The sequence below is a fragment of the Falco punctatus genome (assembly GCF_963210335.1).
Source record: "Falco punctatus genome assembly, chromosome: 1".
Lineage (NCBI taxonomy): Eukaryota > Metazoa > Chordata > Aves > Falconiformes > Falconidae > Falco > Falco punctatus.
In genome coordinates this window covers 33,029,518-33,050,303 of record NC_137580.1, presented here as the reverse complement: position 1 = coordinate 33,050,303, position 20,786 = coordinate 33,029,518, and the positions used below count along the sequence as shown (strand labels likewise).

The following is a 20,786-nucleotide window of genomic DNA, read 5'->3' as shown; positions in this document are numbered from 1 at the left end:
ACCATGCTTTGGTTGACATCATGGAATGCACTTGGAATACACACATTGGATTCTTTTAGATTAAGTGGGATTTTATGCACTTAATGCACTCTAACTACTAGCAAGCATTTAGTCAGTCGAACTAGACTAGAGCTAGTCTGAAGCAAAACCCTATAAAAATTCTTATTTCTTATTACTCAATAACCCCATTTCACACTGCAAGTCTGAGCTACAGTTTTCCAAATTTAGGCACAGCTCAAATGCCTAAACTGAGAAAGTTATCATTTTCCTATTAAGACTTCTTGATTTCTCTACCACTGACAAATTATTCTCCAAGACTTCAGAAAGTGTCCAATAAATTTATTTTAAGATGGTGACAATTCTGATGAAAAAGCATTGTGAACATATCAACCAAGAAGATTTAGTCTTCTTCCTCACTACACTATCAAAGATTCTTGATTACTGGCTTAATAAAAGACTAATGACTAGAGTAATAAAAAGTTATACAGGAACAGGCACCAATAGAATTCATTGCACACATTATTTCCAGCTAAGGTCAAGCATCTGACAAAGTTGATCTTAAGGAAAAAGGCAATGCTAAGGTGGTATACTTGTAGAATATTTAAAATAAAACTCTAAAGGGGGAATAAATGCTGTAAAGGCAAAGACACACAGTGTATAGAATACATTAGTTGTGATGAATGTTAACAAAGTAATTGTCAGTCAAAACACTGTGAACTTGCCAAAGTATAAAGAAAAGAAGACGATGTTACATATATCCATGTAAAAATCAAGTGTAACATTTTCCCAGCAAGGCCAACACAAGGAATGTTGAATGGTATAAAGTCAGAGTGCCAGCTCTGCGCCTCTAGAGGATTGCCTGATAAAAGCCTCTGCCTGGGCTTGTTAAAATAGTTTTATTACATCTCACAATTGAACTCAAACACACAGTTTAATTTATTAACATCCACAGACAAGCTATCACAGAACTCTCCTGGAACTACAAGCTTAAAGAACCATATCCCTAAACTACCAAACTATAAAAATGAATTTGGAAAAGGCAGGTAATAAATCCTCTATGGTCATTTGCATGCAAGTGCCATTCTAATGGTGGTTTTAATCAGACACTGGACAAAAGTTAAATACTTCTGGAAGACGTACACCAAAAATTACAACTAGAAAGGCTTAAGTTGGTACAAAAGTTAAAATATATGACATTTTGATTAAAGCCTCCTAGATACATCAGTCTTGAAAAAGAGAGGAATGAGTACACCCTATTTTATCATTATAATAACATTTGGTAAAGACACTCATAAAAGCAGAGGCACGTCTTTTCAAGTGTGAGATGGTACAGCACTGATAAAAATAATCTGAATAAGAAGTGTTTGAAACTTCAAAAGCTTTGCTATTGCCTGTGACATTGACTTTTCATGTTAAAAAAATGTTTAAAGTAACTGTCTTCAGTTTTTATTTATGGAAGAGAGAACTAAGATGTGCATGCTACGTATCAAATGTTCAAGAGCTAAAATATCCGTAGGAAAGATACAGTTCATAAAAAGGTCACTGACAAAGTTTCCTTTCTGAGGATCCAAATCCAATAGCTGGAAAGCTGTGCAAGTTGAAGGTGTACTTGTCTACTCTATTTATTTGGAATACCTGTTCAGATCATAAAAGTGAAGTTCTGGAAGCCCTTGGGGATCCATGCAGTCCTTCACCAAGCTTCCCACAGAAGTGAGGTAAAGTTGGTGGTGGTTATTTCTCATAAGACAATGACTCCAACCTCATCCCTAATTCTTGAGAGCTGCTTCATACAAAGGTAAAAGATTTGCTGCCACCGCAAAGATGCAACTTACTCTACAGTGATTGTTCCTTCAGATCCAACAGGAACCAGTGGCTGCTGATCTCACCTCCATGGAAGCAATAACTCCTACAGAGCTCTTGTAGGATGGGAAGAAGTACAATCAACAGGGGTGAACTGGAATCTCTCCTTTGTGTGAGGCAGAAACTCCTGGAGCTAAGTTGAGATCTGGTACCCTACTTTTATTTTTCCAATTTCCAGCACTTTAGTCAGTAAGCTTCTGAAAAGTTTGAAAGTTAGAAGCAACTCTCAAAAACTAGTTATCATTTGTGAAGTCAAAGACATCCAGTAGCATTCCAGAGAAATAATCTTGTAGAACAGAATGGAGGAAAATTATTCAGGTTAACACCTGTGTACCTGGGAAGTCTGACACTGCTGAGCATATTAAATCACAGGCTGAAGACAGACGGAAGGCTGCTGCAAAAGGGGCAGCAGTTCGTGCTTGAACGTATAAACAAGACAAAAGTCTGTAAGATATATCAAATAACGTCTTTGTCCTACTCAGCACTCTAAAATCTTGGCTATGTATTTCATCCATTCTGTGTACCAGGCTTTAAATGTAGATGATTTACTTTAGAACTAGGAAAAAGTTTGTACCAGGAAAGACAAATTCTGGATTAGATTACCTAGTGATGTTTTGAAGCACCCAATACTGGTGGATTTTAAGTACATTAGACAAAAAGCTGTCTGAACTACCATACAAATATTTCATCCTGCCTTGGGCCATCAGGATAAATAATAAGACTTCTTGACTTCTCTTCCAAACTATTTCTCTGTGATTCCATGGTTTTTATTGCTTTCATCTGAAAAGTACAAATGAAATCCAATGTAATAGAGATTTTGAGCTCAATTTTGCATCAGTCTTCTAGCCCTGAGTAGGCTGTATGGATTACATACAGCTGTGTGTAATCAGCCTGGCTAGCCACTGTCTGCCTAGCATTCAGAGACAAATAGAAACCTAGAAACTTTACTGAGTATATGCCTATTTATTTTATCCTCAGCCAGAAAAAACACAACTTTGTTGGTGGTTTTGGGGTATCATCTTAAAATACAAGTTTCTCAGCTCTTGATACTACCCAAAAATCTCACCTTTCCTTGAAGAAATTTTGTTTCTCAGAAAACAAATAATTAACTGATGCTTAAAAATTTGCAGTTTTGGTGGTTTGAATTGGAAACTGGCTGACAGCCGGATGAACATGAGCCAGCAGTGTGCCCAGGTGGCCAAGGTGGCCAACAGCACCCTGGCTTGTATCCAAAACAGCATGGCCAGCAGGACAAGGGCAGTGATTGTCCTCCTGTACTTGGCACTGGTGAGGCCACACTTCAAACACTGTGTTCAGTTTTGGGCCTGTCACTACAAGAGGGATATGGAGGTGCTGGAGCGTGCCCAGAGAAGGGCAATGAGGCTGGTGAAAGGTCTGGGGCACAAGTCTTATGAGGAGCAGCTGAGGGAACTGGGGTTGTTTAGCCTGGAAAGGAGGAGGCTCAGGGGAGACCTTATTGCTCTCTGCAGCTACCTGAAAGGAGGCTGTAGGCAGGTGGGGATCAGTCTCTTCTCCTAAGAAACAAGCAACAGGATGAGAGGAAATGGCCTCAAGTTGTGCTGGGGTAGGTTCAGACTGGATATTAGGAAAAATTTCCAAATATTTGGTGGTCACACATTGGAACAGGCTGCCCAGGGAGGTGATAGAATCACCATCGCTGGAGGTGTTTAAAGAACACATAGCTGCAGTGCTTAGGGACATGGTTTTATGACTGACTTGGCAGTCCTTGCTTAATGGTTGGACTTGATGATCTTAAAGGTCTTGTCCAACCTAGATGATTCTATGGAATACTCTCCAGTATTCTGAGCTAGGAAGAAGACTCTCTTGAGATCTCTTTTTGTTTCTCGCATTCTTTACCATTATATTAACATTACAAGAGTACATTAGCATCGTAAGCTGTCTTGTCAATGTCGTTGGGTAACCTCTAAAGCCACAGCCTGTATTTTTGGTGTATGAAATTACAGTCTACGCAGGAAGAGAGAAAAGCTTCATTTCTTCCCTTCTCTGTAAGAGGCTTCAGAAACTGAAGTACTAAATCAACTGACCAAACACTTATAACCAGCTTTATTTCTTACATGTAACAGGATGATTCCGAGTTGTAAACACTACACCATATCGCAGCTGTTGTAAGATCAGGCTTTCTAATCATAATGAAAACAGGCAATGATGGATCAAGAAGATCTGTATTAACTGCTTCAGTGCAAGGTGCATTTAATCAATACACATTGATGTCTTCTTGGAACACAAACACCATTTTAGTGTTACTGCAACAAGAAACATATCAGGTTATCTAATTAACTATGTTTACTATTGAATATACGTTCCTTCTTAACACTATACCTGCAAAAATAGACAACAGACCATCTACACAATCAGCATTGTAAGCTGTGGCTTACCAATTAACAGTTTGATAATGCCATCAGTTTTTTCTTGTTTGTTTTCAGTGAGGAATTAGTCTTTTAACTGACAGCGTTTCTGTACGTATTATTTGTGATGCAGCATATATGAAAACACACCATTAGTGGTTTGGGTTCTTGAAAAGCACACATGCAAAAAAGCCTACTTTCTTCTGAATTCTTTAATTGAAAATGTCCAAACAGACTGTCAGACCAGTAGTAACTTATAGTGCTGCTGATTAAAGTGGCTGTTGATAAAACACTGCTTATTAAGATGTTAGAAATGTATTGACACCTTTCAGATACCTTTACATTCCATTCTGAACAGGTCAAAGCATTCTTGCTTTTGCATTTCTAAGCATACACAGTCATTTTTGAACCCAGATAATGTACAACATACAGTTAAATTATGAGTAGAGTTGGGTTTTTTAATATCACGTTGGGTTTTAGCTGAACATGCCCTGTATCTTCAGGAATGAAAAAAGTTACAGATTCTCAAGTCTGGGATGACTCAAAGACTTTAGAAATAAGAAGTGAGTTTAATAAGTCTATATTGAAATATGGAATTGCTTTATTCTATTTTAGTATCAGAAAATTAGCTGAATGCAAACAAAAGGTGCAACTGAAGCAAAGATTTTTATGAGTCTAAGTAACATCTAAATGCTGTACAACCCTGCAAGCTAAATAATTAAGCAAGGTATTCAAGTATGAATCTGTATAATTTTAAGTCCTGCTAGCTCATATGTTTAATAAAGATCAATCAAGAAACTTGACAGCAGGTGTGCCATGTGAAGAGCTATGTCACTGCATACCCTCAGTCACATCTGTTCCCTCCTCACCTTAACCTCAATGTACTATTTTTCCTCCAGGCTACTGAAATTCAATTTTATAAAACATTCATTGGGGACCCACCAGTTCCACTAGAGGCATCACATACTCTCATTGACAATCAACCAAGCTAGAAAGAAGTCTGTTACCTCAAAATATCACACTGAGATTAAAGATTATGCAACAAAAGTGAGAAAGTGCTCATTTAGCTGGGGGTCTGCTTCCAGTTGGCAAGTAGAGGAGGAAGCAGGGAGCCATTGCTTGAAAGAGTTAAGAGGTTTCAATCTCCTTCTGCAAAGAGTATGTTCATCACCATGTAATGGAATACAGGAAGAGCAAAACCTACCACCTATTTACAAAAATCATCTTGGTATTTGACCTCCACTTTGCTCTGTTTCCCAGGCAGTGAAACAAATACATAATCTTATAGAGAGAGACTGAAAGCAATGGCTTTGAAGCAAACAATGAAGTGTGTTGATAGGTTCTAGCCCCAGAGGTCATAATTTCATTTTCCAAATTCTGGGCGGTAGGCTGGGAAGATGATTGCACAATGTGACATATCCCAAAAAGCAAAACAGGAAACCCCCACCTCATCATCAATGCAAAGACCAAAGAATGACACCTACTTACTGAAAAAAAAGCAGCATGACATTATCTGTATCTTACTCATACTTGCAGGTATATCTAATTTGTTTTATTATATTTTTTTTCTTAGGCATCTTAGATTTGGTAGACTGCAGACATCAGGACAGCACCTAAGAGTCACTGTGTGTATATATACAATTACAGCATCTTTTTTAAAAAGTAACAATGAACTTCATTGTGTACTCGCTTCAATTACAGCAGGTGGATGCTACTAGCACACAATGCTCTGGAGAAATAGTCTAGATTTATTTTTCTTTACAGACAGCATTACAACATGCAATACTTTTTATAATGTTGCATCTCAGAACACAACAAAATAACCTCAAATGTCCATAAATCAACATGGAAAAGGATACATAGAATAGAAAGAGCGAATCATTAGATATGCAGGGCACCATTCACTTACTGAGCAGTGGAATCTAAGGCAATAGTCGGAATGATTAAAGACACCTGGGTATCATCTGATTAAAACCAGCTACATTGTCAAAACTCAAGACCCATGGTGATCTGAGGAAACAGCTATAGTACTGTCACCAGCGCACAATGAAGCAAAACACAATTCTGTAGCTGGATCTGCTTGATAGACATCTTTCATACTGCTTCAAAAAAAGTATTCTTTAAGGATTTTTCTCCTACTTTTTTTAAGATAAACAGGATCCATTTATCTCCAGCTAAAGATAATAGAACTGCAGATCCCAGAGCCCACTTGCTCATATACCACTGAAGTCATACACACAAAGAGGCATTTCTTGACCTTTTTCCTCTCCTTTCTTATAACTGCTCAGGCAGGGACTGCAATCCCACAGCCTGCTTTTCATCCTCCCAACACTCATCCGCACTGGAAAACCACATGCACATACACAACATGTCCCTCCCAGTGCTGGTGGTGTAACAGCCAGGAGTGGCTGGTGCAATACGTTTGGCACATGCTAAAACAAACTGTCTCAAAAAATGGTCAGTCCTTTCTAGGGCGCCCTTTGAAACTATAAGCCGTAACATTCATGCAAAAAAGCACAACTCGTACTCATTCAGGTACAGGTTCGTAGTACTCATTCAGGTATTTTGAAAATGTGATTACAGATTGTTAATTTATGGCTCTTACCATGTACACAGACATCTCTACATACTATAAAATTCCAAATCTCACGTTCAGTTGCAATAATGTTCGTATCTGACGGATGTTATATAGACTGTGACTTTCAGAAGATCATAATTTCAAATTGCATCAGCCAAGTATGTTAAAATTAATAATAATTTTAAAAAAAAAACCCACCAACCTGTATTTTTAGTCCTTTCCAAGGTACTGCATGCATTTGGGACATTCTACATTTATAATAGTTCTTTTCATCATATTATGTTTATCTTTTGTTTGGCACGATGTTGTCTGTCAGTATGGCTTTATTATAACATACACTGTAATATCATTAAAAATTCTAAGTCAAATAACTATAAGAGTGAGAACTACATACATTTTTCCATGGGTTCTTCAACACCAATTAAACCACACTCTATTGATAAATGCTTGTGATGTAGAATACAATGCAATTTCTTTGTTTTGATACCACTACAAAGCAAAAAATGATAGCAGTAATACAAGCAAAGAACAGAACATATACATTAGCTCTTAAATAATTAAAGACTGTTTCAGAGCACAACCACCAAAATAACTAATTTTTTAGAAAAATCAATATTATTGCTTGCTATACACAGGGATATTTGTCAATATTGTAGACTGTGTCTGCAGTGACTCAATGATTTAATCTGAATCGTATTGTTTCGCTTCTATTTGATAGAACTGTTCAAGGATTTGGAAATCAATTGGTACAGATTACTAGAAATATTCATGTGAGAGTGTACAGAAAGCAGAATTTCCTACCAAGAAAACCACATTAGGAATTTGACCCAAGATGTTCTCAACTAGCAAAGTACCAGAATGACTAGTGTCAGCGGTTGCCACTGCAGTCCTTACATGGCAGGGGAAAATAGCCAGAAGACAGTACGTTGCTGCAGTGCCTGGACAGCAAGCATACCTTTGGCAACACTAGCCAATTGACACAAATCAGGGAAGCCTCCCATTTCTTGTATAATGCAGATATTAAGAGACTGGAGAAGGGGTGCCTAGCTGTGCTGCTTATTTCACTGTAAAGCATGTAGGTGAGTGATTCAATAAAAGGTTATGGTCATTTGACTTTATTTCAAGGTATATCAGAGCTACAAAACTTTTAATAACAGTAGCACAGCTATTTCCTTCCTTTACACGGAATCACGTAAACTTGATCTGTGTTTCATTTCCAGGTTTAGCATTCTCCTGATTTTCACAAACACTAGGGCCAATACCCTCATTCATTGCAATTATTCCCACAGATATCCAAGGTTTTATAGGAATAGTCATGATAGTCAAATGACTTACTGTCATGAAATGCTGTTCTGTTTGTTCCCACTTTGGGCAAAGATTAAAAAAAGTCCACACTGTGAAGAATCAGACTCATCATCATGTTTTATGGTTACTGCTTACCTTTCCAATAAATCCTAAATGTTTCTTCTGGTTTACTAAAAAATGCAGACTTTGGTTCAAAAATAAGACTTGTTATACTAAAGCCTAATGACTACAGTGATATCCATGAAAAAATCATCACTGCTGGAAAGGTAACTGAAAATTTTAAGAACAAGACAATGTATCAGTAAAATTGGTCTTTTTTCCTATCACTAAAAATGACAAAGTCATTTTGTGGCATGCTGATATAATGTGCTGTATAGTGCTAAACACTTCACTGTGCTCAGGGATGCTTCTGCATTTATGCTTTATTTGGTGAAAATATCGGCACACAAATATAAATAATTTCTCCTATAATAAAATATAAGCATTTAAACATGAATCACTGTTCTTAACAGGGCAAAATGTTTATAGTTTAAAATTCCCTATTATCATGCCTTCCACCTGTAGTTCATTTTACCAGTGGACAAATAAACATCTATGACTTTCATACCACTGTTTCTGTTGCTGCAACATGAATTATAAACATACAACAGGGGATCACAACTATAAACTGTATCTCTAAAGAAATGTGTTTTATAGGTAAAAAAGAATATAAAAGAGCAACACTATATTTATTTTCAGACCCCTGACAGAAAGCTCCTTTTAGTACCATATTAAGTCTCTGCTAGGCTGCCAGAAATAAAACACAGTATGTGTTCAGATCTACAGCTTTTATTCTGTGTTTGGGTTTATTCTTAGAGGTTAATGGATCCAATATATTGTCACCCTAACCACATATTTTAAACTACTGCCAGTTTATAGTTGCCTACAGACCTCCCAAATTCATAGCTGCAAGTCTGGAGCTCCTCTGCTGCTGCATGCATGGAAGCGATAACACAGAAATTATCTCTCCTGTGGAGTGTGAGAACAGAAAATGAGAAAAAAACAGACCATGATCAATACGATCCCAAGTCTCCAGTAATACAATTAAAAAATGACAATTAAGAACATCACAAAATAATTTAATTCCATGCTTTCTGCAGTTCTATAGACTCCCGAAAATACACATTTGATATATTCTCACTTCTTTTCCACATTCCACCTGGTGTACTCGGTGGGAAATCTAGGCCAAATAGTGCCTAGCCATTAAAGCAACAGCAAGCAAAGATCTTGCCAGAGAAAACAGAATTTTGAAAGGACAACTACCATCAAAAAAACCTAATGCCTATGTCAACCTTTTGTCCATTTACTTTTGACACAACCACACTTTGCAGTTCAGGCCAAACATAACGGAGACAAACTAGCCCATTAACCTCGCTGTTAACTACCTCCAGCTGTGCTGCCACACTGTGCTCCAAAGAAAGAGGGTTTTTATATCTGCACTCCTTACACCCCAGAATAGGCCCAAGCCTATTAATTAAAGCATGTGCTAATAAATAAGAGAATCCTACTTGGTTCAGATCGTATTGACTACAACTACTGAAAAACCAGTTTGGCTCCTGCCCCAGTCCACAACCTTGTGCCAATGTTTTCTCTCTCATCTCAAACAGGAGTAAGGGCCTCTGCTAACAGGAGACAAGAAATGGCTAGCATTCATTTGGCAAGCAAGATTTCAAATGCAGTCTATTTTGGTATTAGAAAGAAAGGACAAGCAGAATTATGGGGGGAAGGATGGCAGGACAACGTGGCAACAATACACACATCCATGAAATAGTGAAGCAATCAGGCGTTGTTGTATTTTTAGATACCTTCTTTGTCAAGTGCCAAAGATTCCGAATAAATCACAACAGCAAACTGCATGGCTGAGATGAGACACATTACAGCCAAATGCTGCAAGGATCAAATATTCAGCTCCAACCCAAAACATGAGTCCTAAAGTGCTTTCTGATACACTGTAAAAGCTTTCCATGACATACACTAACTACTTCTCTTATGGCTACACTAACTGCTAGATACCCTATCTGCCTCTATACACTTTTTAACATCTAAAAAACACCTGGAAAGAGTCCATTCTCTACACCAAATATAGCTGAAGCTTGTCCAGATGTTCGGTTTTTATGTATCAACTCTCTGAGCACAGGTAGCAACCTTGAAACACAGAACAATAAGAAACCAAGCTGTATGGTATCAATGCAAATGGATATTTATATTGATGTAAAATTGATATTGATGGAAAGTCAAAGTATTTTCAGCATTCATATCAAATATGACTCTCTATACCAGAATTTTACATATAATTACTACTTCATGTGCTCACTGAATACAGGAATTGGAGATGGAAACAGAGATCGAATTTTACACAGAGGCTTACTTATGCCGCAGTCAGCTCTGTCAAAACGCCGATATACATCCTGAAGGAGCAGGATGTGTATTTTACAGTAAAATATTTGCATCTAATTGCATGTGCATTATAAAGATCCCTCCTATCATGAGTCCATTTAATTTATTTCTTCCCTTTTGTATTTGCAACTTTCACAGAAACCTGTGGCATCTGGAAGCAGCATTTCTAGCTGACTGTGGCTCCTCAATGAGACAGTGTCTGTGTTACAGAAGGCTCAGGGCAGAGACCGAGGATTCACTGGGATACAAGTGTGCAAGATAAAATGGCCAGAAGGTCTCTCATATCTAAGGTGACATGAAGAGTGTTTAAGGACAACAGATCATTAGTAGAAAAAGTGACACTGACTCTTGACTGACAGCATACCCTGTGGATGGAGCTCCCAGACAAACCAAAGCTTTCATGCTGATAGTATTGGTGGAAACCACTTGGAGAGTCACTGCCTGCTTTTCGTCATGTCAGATGAATCCCAAATGGGATATAAAGGAATTGGTCCAATACATACCACCAATACATGACAAGATTTCAGTATCCCTCAATAGGACACACTTTTGTTTAATATCAGTTGTGTCTCATGGTGTGTAAAAAGCTGCTTCCTCATTTCCCCCTTCCCACCTCTTCTTTTTTCCTGCAATTGTTTTCCAGTGCATTTTTTCCTAACTTTCATCATTTTTCTTAGCTTCCATTTTCCTAAATTTCTATTTTCAGCTTTTCCCATATGAAGTTTCTTGTCCTAGCACTGCTTCCTTAGTCTTCTAAGAATGCCTCAAGCAACAAGAGCAAACCATTCATTAAAAGCAAAAGTGAACACTATTGAACAAGGATCTTCTAGAGGTATGGCAGAGAATACCAAACTCTAAGTAAGCTTTCAGTTCGATAAACACTTCTTAATAGTACTATTTTGTCCATCTTCTGTACATGATGTAGAAATAACAGTCTCTTTCCTGACACGCAGAATTTGTGACTGCCCTGTCTCATCAGAGAAAAACTTCACAACTTGTCATAAACGACTCCACAGCTTTTGTAAATATTTCTGTTGTTTGAATAAGGAAGGGTATCCTGATCAGCACAATGCCCATTCTGAATTCATGATACCCTAAAGCAAAGCAACCAGTTGCTGTCTTATTCATATTAGTATTCCCAACAGCTTAAGTTTGTCCTAGATATTGAACCCACAGGACACCTTGTGGTTAAACTTATTCTTACCCACACAAACTTTTTCTGATAGTCTCCCTCTGCTCTTCTCATTTTGCCAAGACACTTCAAGCCTTTACCCAGTAGCAGATGAATTTTGGCTATCACTAGCATAAATACAACTTCCTCACAGATAAGACACTGATAAAGACTTTCATGGAGCACAAAATGAAAGAGCTCATCCTTACAATGGCTCAATACTTAAGAGAGGAAGAAGCATTCTGTTAGTTCAACACTCTCAGCGATGCTTTAACTGACATTAACTTGAATGTAAAAGATGCCCTGCAAGTTGCAATAGAGTTAATGTAAGGGGAAGAGCAGCTGAAGGGAGTGATTACTTGGTAAAAGGTAGAAAATGTGTCCTTTGTCATTTTCTTCATTTAAACTGCTTGTGTGTAACTTGGGCTTGATTTCACTTGAAAAAAATGAAATGGAGCAACAGTTGCACTTCTGTTGGTTTTGTTTTCTGAATCTCATGCACTACCATCAAATCCCTGTAACAACGCTACCACAGGCATTACTATTCAAAAATAACTAATGTTTTAAGCATTGCTTCTATTTGGAGAGAAATAATGAGAAAAAATCCACCACATGCATCCTCATTAAGTAAACAACAGACTGGTACATTCAGAAATGCTGATGGCACTGAAAAGGAGTTGAAAGTTTAGGAGCCTGGAGGGAGACAGCTAGAGAAGAGAAGGCTAGAAAGGGAAGTTTAGATGAAAAAGGGCCAACATTTTGGGAAGATGAACATACATGTGCTCTCTCACACAGAGAAGCAGCCCACAGCAGTGAAACTAGATGCTTGTTATCTCCCCATCACATCAAGCTAGTGAGGCGATATAAGTTGAGTGGTGGTCTAACATATGTCATTCTCCAAAAGAAAGGAGGTATTTTCTTTTAGCTCTGTCATTTTCATCTTTCCATGCTCTGTTTCTAGCATAAGAACTTATTTTTGAGAAATGTTTTTCCTACATGTTTCCTTCATGTTTCAGTTAATTTTGCTTTTTATTCTAAAACAATGCAGAAGTGTATCTTGCTACCTCTTACTATTCCAAGCTTAAAATGAATTAAAGCTGTCACTAATTTCTAAAAGCTACAAGGCACTCATATCAAGAGAACCAGAATAGAAAACAGATCTGATACACAGTTCAGCTGAAAACTTTTTCTGTAAAAACAACATCTTGATATTTCATATTATTTGTATGACATGGATTAAGATCATATTTCCCCAGGTTTTCTAGAGATACTTTCCTGTTACTAACTATACCTATAAGATAAAACATTAAGGTGCAAACTCTGTTCAAGCTTCAACACCTATAGTAATGATCCATAAACCAAATTATTCCTCAACAGCAGCTGTGCAAATCCACTGTCTAAATTATGACCTCAGTTTTACTTAGCCCGAACAGTCCTGCATGGTGGTTGCACTGGTGTAGCTAAGAGCCTGCCCGGTGTTGAACACTGATGATGTATGTGTTACAGAAAAGCAGTCCTACTTTAGATCTCTAACAGACTAGAGCTCTAAGGCTGACAGTGGTATGGGGAGGAAAAAGCCTTAATTATTATTTGGGGAGGTTGGATCTGAAAAGCAGTGAGAAGCATCACAACATCACTTTGATGGCTGAATCCCCTGTTGAATAACCATAATTATGCACTTTTTTCTGAAGCTTTAAAGAAACGCAAAGATGGATAACAAGCGAGCTGATAGCCTAAAACTAATTGCATAGTCAATTACAAAAAGTTCCCTACCCCCAAAGCAAATGATCTAGTATCCTATCTGAAGGGCTACAATTCCTACACGTGAGAAAAGTTGGGACAGCAGGAAAGAGAAAAACCATATACAATCCAACAGAGCACACGTGGTCATGAACCTCTTCCAGCAAGAAAAAGACTCTTCTGAAGGATCAGAAATCCAGCAAAGGGTGGGACTCCACTGTGTCTATCAAGCGATTTGATGGTAAGGCTCCTGTTCTGGCATCATACATTTACATAAATCTAGCAACACAGCAGGAAACATGAAATAGTTTTCCATCTTTTCTTAGAAAAGAATTTCCCCCTGGTTCCAACTGGCTATTTTGCAAAGTTTTTCATTAACTGTCCAACCATCCTCTGATTAACTGGCTACCTTGAACTGTGCACCTCCCTCTGCAACATCATGTTACACACATTGCACCCAAGCAGCTTCGTTTCTGAATAACTACTATGTTTACTACCCATGTTGGGAGAAAACTCTTCTCCCACTTCAGGCAGCACCGTCACCGTGGAAGACAGGGAAGCATGCTTTTCTCTTCCCTAAAATGCAAGTTATTTTGTAACCTTTCTCGGCTGAACATGCCACTGCAATTTGCAATACAGAGAAGAGAAAGGCACCAGACAGCCTTCAGCTTACCAGAAGAAGCTGGTCTCCATCAAATAGTTGTTACTTAGGCATCAGGAAGGCACAAAGGAGACCAGAGCTGGGAGGTGTAAGCGGGACTGATAACAATTACCTCCTGGGAGTTGGAAAGGAGAGAGGGTGTGCGTGGTGGCTCGCCCGGGAGGTTCATACCCAGCCCCAGGCCAGTTCAGCGAAGGCAAAAGTACCAGTTCGGTCACAGCACGCACCTCACAGCGGGCTTCGCAACGCCTTGAACGTTTCTCAGCCCGACACCCCAGGCATTAAGCGTTTGCTTACTGTCCCCGTAGACACACATTTTTCCAAGCCAGCACCGACGCGTTTACCCCATGCAAGCGGGCAGCTCCCCCCTCCCCGCCCCACGCCAAGTTGCAAGACTTGCTGCTCAAAGAGGGGGAGCGAGACCCCGGAACAACTCGGGAGCCCCTGGCACCCCCGGGCTGCTCGCGCCCTACCGCCTGTGGAGCCGGCCTCCTCCAGCTGCGCCGAGATGCTCTCCACCCTCCTCACGGTCATGCTGCGGGCGGGGGGCGTCCGGAGCCGCGGCGAAACGGGACGCGACGCGGCAGGGGAGCGGCAGCACCGCCGCGCCGGGGCCGCGGCAGCCGGAGCGGGGCCGCGGCGGAGCGGAGCGGAGCGGGGCCGGGCGCGGCGCGGCGCGGCGGAGCGGAGCGGGGCCCCGCCTCGGCGGCGACGGCGCCTCCCCCGCCACCCGCGGCGGCGCTGGGCGGGCCCGCGGGGCCCCGGGGTGCCTGCCCAAGGGGGCGCCGCCGCGGCCCCTTACCAGCCCGGCGGGGCGGAGCGCCCGGCCCCCGCTCCCTGCCCTACCGGGCTGCCCCCGCAGCGGGGGCTGGGGGTCGCTCCCCCGGGGCTACCAGCCGCCGCGGGGTCGAGCCGCCACCCGCGCCCCTCGCCGGCTGGCGGGCAGAGCGTCGGTGGGCGCGGGGCAGCCGCAGGGAGCTCCGAAGAGCCCGCGCTGCGCTGCGGCTGCACAGGTGGCCCCGCACCACCTGTTGGCCGGCGGGCTGCCCGGCCCCAGCGCCACTGGGCCCCAGCGCCACGGGGCCCCAGCGCCACTGGGCCCCAGCGCCACGGGGCCCCGCCGGGTCAGCCCAGGCGAGGCGGCCGGCAGCGTCCCAGAGCCCGGGGGTACCGGTCGGGACTGCTTCCCAGCGCTGCGACCACCGGCACCAATGGATCTGAGGGAGCAAGCCCATGGTGTATCAGCCCTTTCCTGTTTTTCTTACAGGACACTGTATTTGAGCAATTGGTGGTAAATTGTACTGTAGGGTATGATATTCTAGGAAGCCATGTATGGAGCAGGGCGATAATACGACAGAAGTTACTTTGTGAGGCACTTTGAACAGCTCTGAAGGAAATTCATATAATTCCACTGAAACCAATGAGGTTCTACCCTGTGATATCCGGGCTGATTTGGCCATTGTGCTTAACGAGAAAGGGAAAGGGCATTTTAAGACACCTTCATTACTCCTCTGATTTATAAAGGCCTACCGTGACATACCATTAGTGATTGCTTCCATTATGGCAGCTCTCCCAGTTCAGTTCTATACAGACAACTTTTTAGTCATCTTTACTATTTCTTTTATTCCTACATGAATAATTACTTGTTTCAGAAATCCCAGATATTCTCTTTGTGTACATTCCCCCCAAAAATATAGTATTTTTTTTTCAAGGGACATAAAGGTTAGAGGCTTAGCTACCTAAAACCTTAAATGTTATTTTTAGTGTCATGTTTCATATTATTTTTTGAACCAGGTGTAAAGATTCTTACAAGCTGAATGATAAAGGAGTAATAAAGAAGGATAAAGGAGTAATTCTTATTCCACACTGCCAAGTAATTTTTTAGGAAAAGACTTCCCTCTTTTTCTATTCCACGGGACAAACTTATATCTGTTTTGACTCCAGAATGATGGAATTGTCGAAAACTTGAACAGGCAGAGATACTACAGTGTAGTATTACACTGGCCAAGAACAACTCGAGTAATTTCTGCCAAGTGTTCTTTTTTTGATCAAAATGCATTCACTGCTGGACGTTTAGGAAAGACTGTGAAGACACAGGATTCAGAGTACCATATTTGCTATATGCTACAAAAGTTTTGCCTTCTATAAGGTGAATCCTCAGGTAGCCAGGATATGGGTCTTCCTCATCAAAAAAATTCAGGATAGTCAGATGAGAGATCAGGATTTGGTTTCATTATCAGGATTTGAGCTTACTTATCATCAAGAAGCTAACCTTACAGAAAACTGTAATTTATCACAATTTTGCAGGAGTCCTTGTTGTCACGTATATATAGGTTTCAGAGTGAGGCAGTTCTGATTTATGGCTGTCACTTCCTTTTGCTCTCTTTGCTCTACCCCAATGTTGTATCAGAACTCCATGAGTTATGAAAACACTCTAAATATACGTGAGCAGCTGGTCATAACAGACTGAACTAAGGCAGGAATGGTAGCAATACATCAAAAATACCTTTGCAGTTGCCAGTTAAGCTAGACATTCATCTTGTGTCTTAGAAAGAATTACAGGTATGCAGCATAGAACATAAGCTCCAGAAGTGTCTACTGAGTTTGTACAGATAAGGTAACATGTGTCACCATTATGATCAACTGTGTCTGAGGCAAAGAAAAAAGAAAGTGACCCAAATAACTGAACTGTCTCTATAAATCTGTATGTTTCTCTCAAGCTCATCTTTATTTTTCTGCTTGCTCTCTTTGTTTCCATCCAGCGCTCTTCATCTATTATTGATGGGCCTTTCTTGAAACAATTTAATCAATTTCCTCTGCATACTTTCCTTTTTGTTGTCTCAGAATTTAAATACTTGTCTTGGAAAAAGCCATAGTCTTTCCCAAACTTCCTTTTGAACTTTTCCATTTCCTGTCTGTTTAGACCTATTAGTTTTCTTATACATTGTAGATACTTATTTTCCTTTTTCACCACCATTGCCAGTAAAATGTAAATGTTAGCATATTATTTACCATTTACTCACAGGTGAGGGGTGCTGTACATAAAATGAAAGCCTATTTAAAAATCACTGGAAAAATACTCAGTTAATACTGATGTATATAATTCTCCGACTTCATAAGAACTGTAACAACAATAGAACTGTGCAGCTTTTCAACAATTGAACCAAGTGGTTTAATTTTATCTAACTTTAGATTATGACAGTTATTGGCAGTAATTGACAGATATAAATATTAAATATGCGTCATTTTGATGCTCTATGTAAAACAAAAGACATATCAGAATGTGGCGTTTTTCCAAATTTGCTTTAGAGGGCAAATTCTTTACTGTTTACCAAACTTGATTCAGTTTCCTCCAATTAACATGTCAAATCCATGTATCTGCTCTATATAACATTCAGCAAAAATTGACATCAACTGTGATTTCATCCCTTCTATATAATTACATTTCAACATATAATTATATTTCTGTGAATATAGAGCTTCATTCTAGTTCATTCTAGTTTCTACTTTCCAAAATACATAACTACTTCCTTTCTTCCTCATTTATTTCAAATATTTATTTTGGAGCTAAACGCTAATAATACCTTGAACATATATTTAAAAGGTACATGTAAGGCTGAAGATTTCTTTCAGTCACCTGTGATAAAATTATTATCTCTTCTTGAAATAGTTGATGTAGTTTCCATCTGATTTCTTTAATTAGGCTCTGAATCAGCATATTTCTGTTAGCCTCAAATGTAAACTACTTGGAAAGATTTAACATAATTATGATTCAGTGTGTCCAAATCCAGCTCAGATTTCCACAGCTGTTTAAAATACATATTATATAAAGTTAAGTGTTAAATTGTGAAGCTACACTAATGATCAAGGAGGCATTTTCATCCAGTAGAGAAAATCAAATCATCTTTGGTGAATAAAAAACACTCATCGTGATTTGTAGTGCCAGCACCTCCCTATCAGGAAGAAAAAAAAAGTTTTTCCCTACCTAATCATGTGGATGAGAAAAGGCCCAGGCTCTGAAAGCGTCTAGCAATACCCAAAGATTCAGTCCTTTCATTCTCTTCTGCTCCCCCACTGATACTGGGACATCTGCAAAGGGCTGACACAGTAGTTCAGCTACCCAAGTTGTATTTGCACTAAGGAACTGAATAATTTATAATTAAGTGATTGAATAGAACAAATATAAGCCAAAAAGATTCAGCATGTCTGTGTTTTTTTCTGGCCTCCAGAGAAGCCATTTATTTTTTGCAGTGCTTCCTCTGTGGAGAATGGCCCTCCAGGTGGGATCTTTCTGGATTCCAAGAAGAATTTGTCAGTAAGCTTACACTGCATGTCACTTGCAATGTTTTTCACAAAGAGAAAAAAAAAAAAAAAAAAGCTAAATCAGTCTGTAAACTACTTCTAGAACAAATGTCCTTTCTCCTCCAAAAAGTAATAAAATTCCATTTTGCTATTTTTTATTCAGGCATGAGAAAGAAACTGTTCTTCATGCTACAATACATTTCTGAGTATTTTTGTTCTCAGAAGTGTATTTTTTTTAAGACATATTGTGTAAGAATGTATCCTACAAAAACATTTTACATGTACTCTAAATCACAAAAGATTAACTGTAACTTGGCAGTACTCAAATATTTAATGTCTGTGATAAAACTACTTGCTCTGAACGAGAAGCCTCCTACACCTTTGAGAGTCCTCTGGGGCCCAATTGTAGGGTGTGCACTGGGTGTCGGTGACAAGGTGTGGTTGGTGGGGGGACTGCAGGGTGGCCTCTGTGAGGAGAGGCCAGGGTTGCTCCTGGGCCAGACAGTTGGTTCCAGACAGCTCTGCAATGGACCCACCGCAGGGCACAGCTGAGCCTATCAACCAATTTGACGGCATCTCGAGGAAAACATATTTAAGGAGGGACACAAAATAATGAAGAGGTTGGGAGTGAGAGGGAATGCCAAGGTCAGAGGAGAGGGAGGATCTTTGTGGTAGAGCACGTGTACTCCCACAGGGACTGAGGCCCATGGAGGAGACATGCTGGAGGATGTACACCATGAAAAAAACTGTGGTCCATGGACAAGCCTGTGTCAGAGCAAAGGAAGCAAGTAAGAATTAAGGAGCAGCTCTAGAAAAGAGTGAGAAACTGCTACACACTGACTCCAACCACCTGCATGGCCCATCATCTCACTGAGTATAACCTGCAATGTGAACAAGGAGGGGAAAGAAGTGTCTGGATTGAGTCTGAGCCTGGAAAAGGGGGAGGAAGTGTTTAAATGTTTTTCTTCTCTATTTCCCAATACCCAAGTCAGTAATTAAATATTTATGTTGATTGTCAATAAATTAAATTAAATCCTTCAAGTCTGTTTTGCCCATGACAGTAACTGCTAAGTGATTTCTCTATTATTATTTTGACCCCCAAGTTTTCATCCTCTTGTCCTTCCTATTTTTTCAACCGTCCTACTGGGGGTGTGGGTTAAGCAAGCAGGTATCCAGGTGCTTGGATGCCATCTGGGACTGACCCACCACAGGGTGGATATGGGAAAAATCAAAATACAAAATGAGATCATAGGTGTAGGAAAGGTGTCACAGACTATTGACAAACTACACGTCCCTGAAAGAGTGGAGCCTCAATATGCAGGATTTTCTGTTCGCACACAAAGTTTTAGAGAGTATCAGTGCTTTCAGAATGACTAATCTTGAATGTTCTGAATTTTGTGCTTATTAAACCTTAACCAGGACACTTATTTGAAAGAACATTGTGCCCTGTTTATCCTTATCCTTGCACAGAAACAAACAGCAAGAAACTACAAAGGCCAGCCCTAGACCTTGGCAAAAGTTGGCTGTTGAGTATTACTATATTTTGTAAATGAAAAGCTGAAAGGAAAGAGTGAGAGCCTACTTCCCTTGAAACTCAATTGGTTTTATTAAATTCATATTTTTAATAAGTTCTGTAGGGATCAGAAGCAATTGACTTACCATATATAAGTAAGCAAGTCAGAACTTATATGCGGTAACCAAAAAGAGATGAAAAAAAATTATTTAAAAACCTTCCAATTTAAATGTTGTCTCCAGATGCAGATCAGCCAAGGTATGATTGATGACTTTGTTGAGGCTTCTAAAACAAAATGAGGGAAGCAGGGGTCCACCCTTCCCTCAGTGTTAATGGGAAATAAGTACTCAATTCCTTCAGACCTAGAATTCAGCTTTCCCCCCCCCCCCCCCCCCCCGTTGTTGTATCTGTGTTTGCTGGCTTCACTTCAGTGTGCTGCAAGTGACTAGAGTGGCTTGATTGTTGAGTGGCAGTATTTAGACGTTTGAGTTTTGATTTGAGTTTTGTGGTTTTATATCTCATTTTAACTGTGATTCATGGTTTATAATAACCACACTGCAGATATTTTAGAAGACAGTCATTACAAAGTAATGCAAGTTTATAGTTTAAAAAAACACATGTAATATTCAACACAACTTTGATGTGCTGCTTAGAGACTTCCTTGGCATAATCTGTATCACTTAATTGAAATTGCTGTTGAATAGTTTGTTGTCATTATTAGACTCTCACTGAAGTTACTTCATTAGTAAACCTGAGTCAATATATGGTTTCATATTTACATAAACTTAATGTAAAATAACAGCACTGTAGTTTTTAAACACCTCATACTTAGC

The 20,786-nt window shown here is 39.8% G+C and overlaps 1 protein-coding gene across 2 annotated transcripts in view; it reads right to left on the bottom strand.

Annotated features, from left to right (window-relative positions):
• KCNIP4 (potassium voltage-gated channel interacting protein 4) overlaps positions 1 to 19,386 on the bottom strand; it is a 433,458-nt gene extending 414,072 nt beyond the window's left edge. For both annotated transcript variants that reach the window (XM_080371597.1, XM_080371592.1), the window contains exon 1: positions 14,612 to 19,386. In XM_080371597.1, coding sequence (XP_080227723.1) covers positions 14,612 to 14,672 — 61 coding nt within the window. In that variant the 5' untranslated portion in view covers positions 14,673 to 19,386. The remainder of the gene's footprint in view (positions 1 to 14,611) is intronic.
• Positions 19,387 to 20,786: the final 1,400 nt, after the last annotated feature.